Consider the following 13,781-nt stretch of genomic DNA (forward strand, 5'->3'; position numbering starts at 1 on the left):
GACGTGTTGGGAGTAAGAACTAATTGTCTAAGTGTGATAAAAAGTAGAAAAAAATATTGTTTATCTTTGCACACTTTAATCAACTGCAGATGCATTGTAGGAAAACAGAGCTTGAATAAAAGTGATGCTTGTGGGTTATGTTCACTTTAATTTGTGGTTGTCAAAATATTTGGTTTGGTTTTTCTTTACAAATGTATCTAACTCTCAAATTGTCTTTGTCGCGTTTGGTGTGAACACCCTCTTTTCACTCGGGCGAGTAAACTGAAGCGGTAAGCGCGACGCGACAAATCGTATCGCGTTCGGTGTGAACACAGCATTAGACAACATCTTTGACTTTTTAGCACACACACACAATAACAAGCACCTTTTCTCTCTGACTAATCACCTTAATAAGAGGGAGAATGCAGGGATGAAAGGCAACATATTGATTTTTGCTATAATGATCGCGTCTTTACCTCTGTGTATTGTTAGCTGCTCATTGTTGTCCAAGATTTCAATTGTATGTGAAACAATACATACAGTTTATATAGAAAAAAACTCAAAATATTGATATTTGCTATTTGCTTCTAAAGCAATCAAAAACAACACTAACCCAATGGACACTGTGTTTTAGGGTTTGTGTGTGCATATTTAGTCTGCGTTGCTGAGTAGACTACAGTCCTTTCCTCCCTGTTCCCTATTTGTGTTAGGCTAAGCTAATATCCAGCTGGTGGGTAACGTTTAGTGCAGTGGTTCTCAACTGGTCTGGCTACGGGACCCACCATCACCCCTGAATGACAAGCCGCAACCCAAATCGAGGAACATTCTCAACTTCTCAAATGTATTTAGTGAAAAGATGGTGCAGTTTGAACCTGAGATAGTACAGAATATGTATGCCAACACAAAAACAAGTTTAATGATAAACCAAAACGAGCAGCTGGTGGCGATGCTAGAGAGGGAACTATTTCCTTTTACATTCAATTAGCTGCATTTTAATAAAAAAAAAGAAGGTGCATCTTCAGGACACAAGGTATTACATCATACATAACAATTCAGAATCTTCAGCCATTTTTAAAAAGACTCAACAGCTTTCATGCACAAACACAAAAGTCCAACAACTAAGAAGTAGTTTCAAAAAGACTCAAATTACCTAACTTTAACTGAGAATACACACTCACTGAATCTATGACAGGGGCGTCTCTAGGATTTTGACACATCTGGGGCTTAGCCCAGATGAGTGAAGCAGCGAAATTTTTAGACATAGAAACACTCTCCACATACCCTACAGGTACCTGCTCTTCTAGACTGAATTGAGGCATTTCATGGTTACCAGTTAATACCAAATAGGCTAGCAATTTTCACAAACTTCCCTCAATAGCCCAGGCACAAAAATGCCCCATTCATCATGTTGAACATACCAACAGCAACCATTCAGCAACAGTACACATTGAGATGTTTAATGAACCATGCATCTTGTCATGTACAGTATTTACATTGTTTTACTTTGTACATGTAATGCTCTTTACATACTCGTATGTATTTATTCTTTACATATTCTTTAACATTATGTAACATAACATACTCTTTAACATAACATTTGTAACTCTTACAGGTCTGTTTCTTGTACTTAACTTTTACTAATGTACTCTTTACATCTTTTTTCCTTGTTCATTTATCTTTAGTTTTACTTTAAACATTTGTCTTGTACAGTATATCTGTCTTAACTTGCACTCTACACTTGACTTTACTTCTTTCTTCAGTCATCATGTACAATTAAGTCGGAGAAAGAAAGAGGAGACGAGAGTGAGCATCAGACTGGGAAAAAAAGAGGAAATATGATGACAATTATCTGGGTCTGGGCTTCACTTGGATTGGCAATGCAGATTGCCCGAAGCCACAGTGCCTGTTGTGCAGTGAGGTTCTGGCTAACAGCTGTCTGAAGCCTCTTATTTGCGCCGCCACCTGAACACCAAGCATGCCAGTGCAAGTCAGAAGCCCCTTACATTTTTTAGATCAAAATTGGAAGAGTTACAAAACAGCTAAAAACAATTACAGTCTCATTCACGTAAGTCTCTCACTTTCTCCCTCTCCCTCTCTATCTCTCTTGCTGCGCTGCATGTGAAAATCCTCATGGACTCCTCCTTTTTTATTTATATCTGTTTCTGAGCCTATGCATGTGCCACTCTTTGTTCTTTACGTGGCTTATTGTGTTTAAGTAAATAAATGTGAAATGCAATCTGCTTCAGCCTGTGCGTGTGTCCTCGCCATCCAGGGAGCTGTGCGTTTGAGCTGTGCGACTCCGCGGAAGGCGCTTAAAGTTGAGAATATTTCAACTTGTAAGCGCGCCGAAAAAACGCTAGAAAAACGCGTCGCGCGGCATTTAAAGACCGGGAGAAGAAATCGACCGGGAGCCGTACCATAGGAAAACAATGGTTTTGCTAGCGACGCGTTTTTGAGAGTCGCGTCTGGTGTGAACGGCCCCTTAATGCTCTTTAAAAGTGACGCCTTGTGTAACTGAAATGTATACAGCGGACTAAATCTATCTATAATGAGCAAACAGTTCTCGCATTGGTCCGATTTTATGCGGCTATAAATAGGCTCTGTTGCGTTTTTTTTTTAAGGTGTGGGGGATTGGGGGTGCGTGAACCCGGTCGGAATGTAGAAGGGGGTGCGTGGCCTAAAAAGTTTGGGAACCGCTGTACTACACAAAGACAGCAGCTTGCTGTTGTCAAGTGCGCCTGCTGCCTGACTCCGCTGTTTTGGGTGAATGACGTCACGTGCGACCTGGAGGTGTTAATATTCGGGGCTAATTAAAAAACACTCGGGGCTAAAGCCTCGGGTGTTTTTGCCTAGGGACGCCACTGATCTATGACAAACACTTTACCATGGAAAAAGTCCCTGTCTTGACGAGCCGCTTTTCCACAAATTCAAAAAGTGCAATTCAAAAGGATTCATATATACAAAATGAACTTTTCTTGTGATTACCTCATCAGTAGGTAAATACTGAAAAACATTTGCTTCACAGAAAGTTCAGCAGCACTCAATTCTCCTCACGACCCCCAAGTTTTTCCCTGTCATGCAGGCAGCGCCATCAGTTGTGAATTGTATATTCAGTAGGCTGTTTAATTTATTTATTCTAAAAACCCAGAGTCTCCCCCATATCAAGATGGTTTGACCCAACCTGGCATACGCTGCTGAAAACATGGAGGAAGTGCAAAACAAGTTGAAACCAAAGCCGGCAAAAAAAAAAAACGGCACTCCGCTGCATAAAAAAGTCCCTTCAAAATAAAACCACAGTGGGTCGCAACCCACCAGTTGAGAATCACTGGTTTAGTGCATATGAGTGGTAGCAATTGTCTCAGTCTGGGCAAGAACGTAAATAAACATATTTTCAAAACATGTAGTAGAAGCACTTCTGGTAGACTGATTTTTGAGCTGTGGAGAGTGCCATGCTGGCTTAAATTACATTCAAGGTGGGGAGACGAAATCCTCGTCCTCGCCATGCTCTTGCTAACAGACACATAAGCTTTAATTGGTCACAGCATTCTCTTTTATTACAAGAAAGTAGATCATTTGTGTAGCTTTCTAACTAACTAAACATTTAAAGCAAACTTCCCATGTCACATGGGTAGTTTGTCATCAGGGTGGAACCATGATGGCAAAACATATCTCCACTGCAAAAGAGGAGGAGTTTTTAAAAAAGGACCGAAAAACTATCTTAGACAGGTGTTGCTCCAACAATGCCGCAGGTTAATTATTGGCTTGAATATGAAACATTATTATACTGAACTCGGACCATTTCCAGTGAATTCTTCGACCATCTTTAAAACACCAACTACAGCATAGACAAAGTGTTGGAGCAGTAGTTGAGACTTTATCAATTGGTCCAGCCTGAGCTTCTTTTTGTACGACAAGCACACACGGTAAGAATCTATGGATTGTTTGAATAATCTCTCTTCACCTCCTCCTCCTCTTTCATCCTTTAGCTCTTCTCTCATTCATTCCTCTTCTGTGCCTCTCTCCTCTGCTGTCCTTCTATTCCTCTACAGCGGTCTCTACACTGCTTTTTGTCTTCCTCTTCCTTCCCCTCTTTTATCCGCCAACCCAACCCTATTCCACACACACATAGACATGCACTTCCGGGTGCTTTCCCGTCGTCAAAATAAATATTCCTACTAAATAAATATAGTAGGAAGTGAAATACAACCTCTCCTGCCTCTCCTGCCTTACTCTCACTTCTTGACAGAAAATAGAAATAATACTGCAACAGGAAAAAAGGGATGGACAATCCAAACTCATGTTTGACAGCAAAGTTGTGTTTGTGTGTGTGTGTGTGTGTGTGTGTGTGTGTGTGTGTGTGTGTGTGTGTGTGTGTGTGTGTGTGTCGCCATATGCCCTCCAACCGTACCATGGTAATGGCATGGTTTCTATGGAGACAACATGGGACGGTGATAGGGAGGGGCAGTGTGCCAGTTACACTGAGTGCACTTGTGTATTAAACAAACAGAGAAATATTTGATGTGGATTATTTTACAGTAGAATAACCTGTCTGAAACACAATCTCCATTGTTGTTTTTACTTCCCTTGCTACTCCTTTCTCCTGGGAGAATGCTATATATATATATATATATATATATATATATATATATATATATATATATATATATATATATATATATACATATATATGTATATATATATATATATATATATACATATATATGTATATATATGTATATATATATATACATAGATCCTTTATATATATACATAGATCCTTTATATATATATAGATCCTGTAGCGGCATTTGTATCATAGTTTCAGAGATCTCTACGTCATTAACGTGAGCAATACTTTCCTGAAAGACCAAGGTCCTGAACAACATTGACTGAGCTCCTAATCTAAACAGTACCAACACAGTTCCACCGAAATGGTAAAAATATCCCTGACTTGTCTCAGTGTTCCTTTAAGATCCTGTTCCTTGTTTTCCAGTTCCTTGTTCCTTCATTTCTTTCACAGTTGTTCATATAGTCAGTCAATTTCAGTTAAAAAAAATCAAAAAAATAAGTCAACTAGTTGTGTGCTCTGTTGCTTTCTTAATCACTAGTGCATTCAGGTGATGAGACTTGAAGAAGCGATTGTCTTCTCCTCTGCAACAGAGAATATCTTTGTCCAACAGTGATGATATGTTTCAGTGGTGGCTCGCCATCTCCCTCGTCAGGAAGAGTTAATTTCCATATCCAGAATCAAAGAGGTAACCAGGGAACCTCAACAAACCTAGCCTGTATAAAACATGGCTATTAATATCATGACATTTCTATCTATGTTATGGACATAATGAATGTCACATCAAAATTCTCAAAATGAACACAGCAATTCTCACATGGAGCATTCTATCCTTCTTTAACCAATGTGGAATTATGTTTAGCTATTTAACCGGTTAAACAGTTAAACAGTATATGTTTCCCTTTTTTAAATCATAAATTGAGTAACAACAAAGAAATAATTTAATCTACTTCACATTAATGTTTTAAGGTAATCTCAATGCAGATATTCAGTAGTTATCTTAAACTTAATATTCTTATTAACACTGGCAGTTCATAACAGAGCAGTCACGTTTTAAATATTTACAGTATAACACATAAAAAGTACCAAATAACCAATAATAAATAATTTGACAACAACCCATATTATTTTTTTCCAGCAAACTAACAATAAAGAATATGCTGCTTTAAACATTAAACACTCTTTAAACATTAAACACTCAATTTCACAGCTGTAGTTGAAACGGCAGCTTCATGTATTGATGCCCTAGCATCGACAGATATATGGCTAATACAGTTAGCATGCTAGCTGACTCACCAAAACTCACCAAGCCGCTGCCAAAAGTTGTTAACTCCTGGTGAAAAGTTCTCTGAATCACCTTTCTTCGGTCGCACAAGTGCAGTCACACAACACACACACACTCTAACAGTTTTACCGGTTATTAATTGTCGGCTGAACTTATTTTTTAAAACAATTAGCGCTCGCTCACTCTAATATTCTCTCACTCGGCAAATATTCGTTGCGAATATTCGCAACGTTTTTAGTGTGAACGCAGCATTAGTCTTAGCCACGATTAAGGTCTTGACTTCCTCATATGCGTTCGTGATCATCTCCTGCTTGTCAGCGGAGAAAAAAAGTGGCTTGTCCTTTGAGTTTATTTGCCATTGTACTGTTAGAAGATCATGGAATCTGTGTTTCCCCCGCTTTTGAAGCAGACGGGCACGCGCAATTATCCAGATGACTGAATTAACGAAAATGTTTGAGCACGGATCAGCCGTGGAGGAACCAAGTTAGCCTGATGTCAATCATCTCGGTAATTTAAGCTGGGACTTTGTTGAACCACATACTGAAGGGATGGAATTGTCCTCTCCAGGAAATTCCTCGGGTGTTCAAGAATTGACAGTACAGGTTATATTACAATCAATGTTATTTATTTAAGCCATTATTACACATACATGGAATGCATACCTATTACAAGCTTGGACTCAGCTCCCCCCGGATGGTCTGCTCTGCACACAAGCTGTACACAGCCAGCACACCCCCAAAGTGAGAGTGGGCCCCGTTCACTAAGAGCAATGGATATTTATCCCCTTACTGCAAGACTTCCTCTTTCTGACTTCCATATTTGTCGCAGTCTAAATACCGAAAAAGGGAAGCGGTCCGTCTGTATTTCAGACATCTAAAGGTCACAAGGGTGAGTTATGTTACTTGCCACTATTCCGAGAGTATGAAGCGGAACTTCTTCTACATGACAGGAACCAGATATATGTCCCTGTCCCAGACCGTTAACGGCCAAAAGCAAGCTTTCTATGTTAAACTGCGGTTGCATCCGCATATAAAGCCACAGCGGCCTTTATTTGACCTGTTCAGCCAGGGTCAAGAGGGAATGTGTTTATGGAACTAAAACCAGAGTGAGAATTCAGACAGTCGCGGTTTCTCAACTCCGAGGCACATTCTTTAGTATAAGCGGGATATGAAACTTTAGTCAAAGTAAGACAGTTCAACACATAAATCATTAATCATAGTAAGGCAGTTCAACATATAAATCATTAATCAGAGTAAGACAGTTCAACATATAAATCATTAGATTCCCTTCAAGACAAAGAATACCCCTCTGTTGCATACAACCCGATACAGGTATTCTGCCATATAGTGGATTTTTCATGCACTGCAGGCAGTAGCAGGCATTTAAATGTCGTTTCCAAAATGGCAGCTGTCACAAAGTCACTCGTTCGTTTTTGCCAGGGAAATTGTTGCTAATTTTGAAAAGGTTTCGGTAAGAATACAGCAGAATAACCTGTCTGAGCCACAAAGACAATCTCCATTGTTTCTACTTCCCTCACTCCTTCCTTCTCCTGGGAGAATGATATATATATATATATATATATATATATATATATATATATATATACATATATATATATATACAACATCAAATTACTACATGAAGTGCTCTCTAGTATATTCTTAATATTGTCAGGGACCCTTGGCTAAATGAAGGGTCAAAACCTCTGTTTTAATCCAACGATTTTGGAGCTTCTTCCAATTTTAGACACGGATCATATGTTTTCTATCTGACAATATTTTGCAAAGTAATAACGATAATGTTCAATAAATACAGTGGATTTAAAAGCAAAACATTTTCCTCTGTATTAAGTTGCTGTACATAGACTTGTGACTAATGCGTGACCTAACCTGACCACATAGTTATTCATCCAGTTGGCAGGATGTTAATAGCCGTCAGTCTACGGTTGTTGGTGATAACACAAACATGTCGACAAAAGAGAACTCTCTTGTTATAAATTGTGTGTCTGCACTGGAAGTAGTTGTGACAATAGCATTTGTTAATTGTCTTCTTTTTTTACACGCTGAGGAAATTTGAGACTGTGTACACTTCCAACATCCTCGCTAATAATGACGTTGATGTGTCTCATACAGGTGCTTGTCCGTGGCAATCAAGACGCTGCCACAAAGACAATCTCCAGCGTTGTTTCTATTTCCCTCACTCAGATTGACGTTTGCCCGGAGCTTTCTTCTTTGTATACAATACAATAGCCTGCTGCAAAGTGCAGTGATGATTATCCACAGTTAAAGTGACAACCTGCTCGCATGAGTCAAACATATGTTAGAAGAGACCTAAAAACATTATCGCTCTAAAAATAGTAAATGTGCCTCAGTAAAGAGTGAAACAACCTAAATCTATTTATCTTTTTCTCAGTAAGAAGAAAGTTTAAGAGTTTTCGTTATTCTTCACTGATTTATAACCACATCTGAAAGATGGATGGGAGCCTGCGTAATGTGTTGAGCTACATAAGTTTCAGAGACCTCTACGCCATTAACGTGAGCAATACTTTCCTGAAAGACCTGTTGCATACAATCCGATGTCATCTAGTGGATTTTCCATGCACTGCAGGCAGTAGCAGGCATTTAAATGCCGTTTCCAAAATTGCAGCCATCACAAAGTTACTCGTTCGTTTTTTTACTAGGGAAATTGTTGCTAATTTTGAAAAGGTTATGGTAAGGATTGTATTGTTACTAATATTTCAATATGAAAAGTTTACTGTATTGAAGAAACCTATAATTACTTAATGTTTCGTTCCTCATTTTATAGTAAAATCATTTTGAAAACATAGGTATCAAATATTGTAGGAGCCAAATGGGATCAAACTATCCTACTATGTATGTACACTGGGTGGCGCTGTTCTGTGTTCCTGGGATTGGCTATATAATCAATCAGAGCATGATTGACGGCAGGTGTTGGACCCTGGAAAGGGCAAAGGGTTTTGACCGCTTCTACGGTAATGTTGGGCTTCGAACAACACAAGGTTAATTGTTGGCATCTAGAGACCATATCCATGTCCTACCACTGCGGAAAGAGAATAAATCATTTTATACCATACAACCTGTCCGTGGATCACTGAATTAAGACAAAGGAACACAAACTGATAGAAGCACAGCATGGAGCGCGTCAACCAGATCTATCCAGAGGGAAAAGCACCTCAGTAGCCCAGGTAAGGGACCGGGCTCCTTTAATAAATATGATACAGCAGGCATATAAAGTAATAATTCACCTGTAAATGATGCCATCGGCATTGCATTGTATTTTATGATACAATCTGCATTATGCCATATCAAAATGCCAAATACACTGTTTTGATCATTTAATTAAACTAATTAAAGGTAAAAGTAAGATAGAACATAATTTATGTTTTTTCTAGATCATAAAAAATCCTTGGCTATCATAAGTTTTTGTTGTATTGCCTAATTAAAAAAGAAATGCAGAGTAAATAATCCTTTGTTTGTTGTTTACTTTTAGATGGCAAAAATGTACAGTGTTGAAAATGTCATCAGCATGATTCTTGATGGCAATTCAAGTGGCATGGACCAGTTAGGGAATGATGATGATGATGATGATGATGATGATGATGAGGAGGATGTGGAGGAGGAGGAGGAGGAGGAGGAGGAGGAAGAATGGGCTCCCTGAACTTACTGAGGGAAGCTCAGACAGTAGTAAGGAGGAAGACTAGTGAGATAAATGTGTTGATCAGACTAGCGCAGAAGTAGAGGGCCCATAATGAAAGTGAAGAGCAAAATCATTTGTAATTGTTTCTAAAATGAACATTGTTGTGATCGATACATCGATAAATATGCCTGATATATGTAAATACAAAAACGCAATTATTTTTTTTATCTTGGACAAAAGGTCCAATAAACATTTTAATATCAACAACATTTTCTGAATATTATTTGATGTGTCAGGCTTCACAGGGTTGGGAACAACAACAGCAAAACAATTATGATACTTTGTCGTCTGCTCTTTTACTAGTCTTTGTTAAAAGTGGAGTATACAGAAGTAGCACAGGAACACAAGAGAGATTCTTTTCTCTATATAAAGGAACACAACTTTATTAAATATCAAAAAGCTAATAATATTAAGGTGTGTGACTGCCACAGTTGGTCTATGACTAATGCTGTGTTCACACCGGACGCGACCCGAATTGTCGCATTGCGCTTACCGCTTCAGTTTGGTCGCGCGAGTGAAACGAGGGTGTTCACACCAAACACGTCAAAGACAAATCACGGTGCGACAAAGGGGGCGTGGCTTATTGCTGTCTCTTCTCTGTGAAAAATAGCTATCTTTTCTGGTATCGACTATGGAATAAAAAAACACTAGTTTTGCTTTATACTTGTTGTAGAAGTCCCAAACATGTCAGAATATGAAACGCCCTCGTGTTTGGATTCATAACACCATCTGTATCCGCACACAGCTCGATGAATTTCGCCGAATCATCCAGGAACTGCGTCTGGCTTATCGCCGTAAAACGGATACCGCTTCCTTCATCCACCATGGAAATAACGACTAGTTATGCTTTATACTTGTTGTGTAAACTCCACATATGTTGGATATAATAATAAAATTATTCGTAGACTCACAACAGTGTCTGAATGACGGCTGCTATCAGTGCTACTTCAGGCAGACCAGCAGCAGTTTGATTCAGCGACGGCAAGACTGCGGTGGTGACGGGCGGAGCTTCTCAACGCTGATTGGCTGACGCAACTATGACTCACGCGATTTTGTCGCCGGAGTTGGGAAATTACAACTCTTGTCGCCCTGCGTCAAACGTTCTGTTCGCGCCGCTTCAAACGCGTCAGTCGCGTCGCCCGGCGGAAATGTCGCGCCGTCACGTCTGTACATTGACTTTGCATGTAATCGTGTCGCGTCCACTGTGAATACAGCATAAGAGAAAGAGACATCCAGCCCTGAGACTGTGGAAAGGTTAGATAATCATTTGAAGATGAGCGATCTGATGTGATGTCATGTGGTCACATGGCATGAAAACTGTGGTTTGAAGTGAAAATACAGTTTTAGTAAAAGTATTTATTTTGTCTGTGAGAGTTGTCGTTTCTTTCAGACTAAGTCAAAAAACAGGTTTAAACACAAAACCACAATTTTCAATGAGACCAATATAAAACTGAACTTTATGTAAATGACAGGAACATTTCACTTTTTGCAGTGTTATTTTGTGGGATGCCTAAGAATTATGGCACATTATTTTCTGTAGATATAGTTACGAATGTTGGATGAAATCAGCCTGCAGAGGCCTTTTGTACCTTCAAATTAGCATCAAAGAAACAGATATTGTTTGTTCATAGTTGTTAATCTTTTGGACTGATGATGTAACTCTATTTGCTGCAACTCCAGAGGTAGTTATCTAAGTGTATGCTCCACTCTCTACTTCCACAGATGACGACACCGGCTTCCAAGAAAACATTGTGGTTAAGAAATATAGCCGCTATCTGCCTCATGGCCTCTATTCTGGCATTCATTCTGTATTTTGAGCCAACATCTCCTGTTTGCCCCCCTACATTATCTCAAGAGGAATATCGTCAGATCATGGATGCACAGGAAAAGCCCTTAGTCCTGCTGTGGTTCTGGCCTCTCGGTGTGAAGTTTGATTTCAAAGTCTGCTCAACCTACTTTCACATTGATAGCTGTGTTCTGACAGATGATAGATCCCTCTACAGCAAAGCACAGGGAGTCATTTTCTACCAAAAAAATATAAACTGGAATTTGAAAAACATGCCGCAGGACCCCCGTCCAGCTTTTCAGAAGTGGATTTGGTTCAATGTAGAATCGCCGAGGAACACAGCGAAGATACCGGGTCTGGACGACCTGTTCAACTTAACTCTGAGCTACAGAAGAGATGCTGACATCACCGTGAGGAATGAGCTCACTATCAGACAGACAGAAATGAAAGATGACTTTGTTCTGCCCAAGAAAGAAAAACTAGTGTGCTGGATTGTCAGTAACAAAGCCCCTGAAACTGGAACAGCTGTAAGAGAAAGATATTATCAAGAACTATCCAAACACATCAAGATCCACGTCTTTGGTAAAGCCTATGGAGGGCACCTTTTGAGTTATGATGAATATTATTCAACCATGGCTAGCTGTAAGTTTTACCTCTCATTTGAGAACTCAATCCACACAGACTACATCACAGAGAAGGTTAACGGGCCCCTCGTGGCGGGGACAGTTCCTGTAGTTTTGGGTCCGCCAAGAGAAAACTACGAGCAGTTCCTTCCCGGCGACGCCTTCATTCACATAAATGATTTCCCTGATGCAAAGTCCCTGGCAGACTTTCTGCTGGACATGAATGGCGAGGCGTACGCACGTTACTTTGAGTGGAGGAAGTTCTTCACAGCCACCCCTCATCTGCAGTCAACCAACAATGAATTCATTCATCCTATCTGCCTCGCCTGCGACCACATGTCAAGAGACAGGGATTTCCATGTAGTTCATGACCTTTATGACTGGTACTTTACATGAAAACAGCAACGAAGACGTTGTTTGATAGTGGCTCACACATGCAGATAGATACTTGAGAATTATGCACACTGTATTCTGAGTTAAGTAGTTGGGATCAACTGGCTGAAATAAGCCATGGAATTGTTGTACATTTTGGAAATGTAATGTCTCTGACAGTTAGCTTAAAGCAGGGGTGTCAAACATACGGACCGCGGGCCGGATTCTGCCCGCCAGGGGGTACAGTCCGGCACGCGGTCTAATTCTTAAAATAGCAACAAAAAAAAATTGCTGAGCTGGGATTCGAAACACTGATCCTCTGATTGAAAGTCGGGCATGTGAACCATTGAACTACAGTCGGAATTATTTTTGACATCTGACATTACTAGAAATATTGCTAAACTGCGAGGGAATCTGCAGAGGAGAGCCCAGGCAGGTAAACAGTGGGCTGATGTCTGAATTTTTGGTCTTTATATTCTTGTTTATTGTAGAAAGACCTTAAAATAGGGTTCATCATGCAAAAACCTAAAGAAATATTGTCATTATGTATGCGTTATTATGCTATGATTTTACTGGTCCGGCCCACTTGAGATCAAAATGGGCAGCATGTGGCCCCTTCACTAAAATGTGTTTGACACCCCTGGCTTAAAGACTTAAAGAAAGGGAGAAACAGCTAGCCTGTCAACAAATTGGTGTGCTTTAGAGGTGCTGGTAGGCTGATTTTGTTAATGTTATTAATTTATGATTACGTCCTATAAACTTTGTTTCTAAACCCTGTCACGTAATCATCGCCCAATCAAATGTTCAGTGTGTTTTCTGAAGCAAAAGTCAATCTCACAATGGTTAAACCGTCCTCTTAACATGTGTTGCCTGTTTGTTGTGAGGTAGAACCCGAGAGGCCTTTGGCAGGTTGTATCTATATTTGCTTATCTGTCATGTCATTTGTACATTTCTGGTTTCATTATGTTTCCACAAACACCACAGGATGGGATAAAAGGTGGCGCTAGTAAGATAGAGAGGGATGCAAATCTGGGTAAATACAAAGGGACTGCTTCTCTGTGACTGTGTTGTTACTCCTGACTGATAATGGCAATAACTTTTATGAATTCTAGCGGTGCAAGGTGACTTATGATTATTTAACATTTGTTTTACTCTGTAGATGTAATAGTTCCAACCTTCTTTTTTGTATAACTTTATATAATCAGAATAAAGTTATTTAATGCTCATATATGGCAATGTCACTGATTCCGGTAATTTTACAGTCAACAACATCTTGGATCTTTGTACATCCCATCCATTATCTGCCGCTTATCCTGGGTCGGGTCACGGTGGCAGCAGCCTCCTTTCGACACGAAGGAGCAGCGACTCAACTCCAAGCTCCCTCCTGGGCCCTATTCTTCGTAGCTGGCTTACTGAGTTAGCGGACTAATTTTCAGGATAAGATGACGTAGG

The 13,781-nt window shown here is 39.8% G+C and overlaps 1 protein-coding gene across 1 annotated transcript; it reads left to right on the forward strand.

The window, feature by feature from the left end:
• Nucleotides 1–11,606: 11,606 nt before the first annotated feature.
• On the forward strand, nucleotides 11,607–12,379 carry LOC306748365 (4-galactosyl-N-acetylglucosaminide 3-alpha-L-fucosyltransferase 9-like; the record flags this gene model as incomplete). Its single annotated transcript, XM_079231527.1, has 1 exon — nucleotides 11,607–12,379. One exon carries the CDS (start codon nucleotides 11,607–11,609, stop codon nucleotides 12,351–12,353), a length of 747 nt encoding a protein of 248 aa, XP_079087653.1. The 3' UTR covers nucleotides 12,354–12,379.
• Between the last annotated feature and the right edge of the window lie 1,402 nt (nucleotides 12,380–13,781).

The sequence above is a fragment of the Taurulus bubalis genome, assembly GCF_910589615.1.
Source record: "Taurulus bubalis genome assembly, chromosome: 16".
Classification (NCBI taxonomy): Eukaryota; Metazoa; Chordata; class Actinopteri; order Perciformes; family Cottidae; genus Taurulus; species Taurulus bubalis.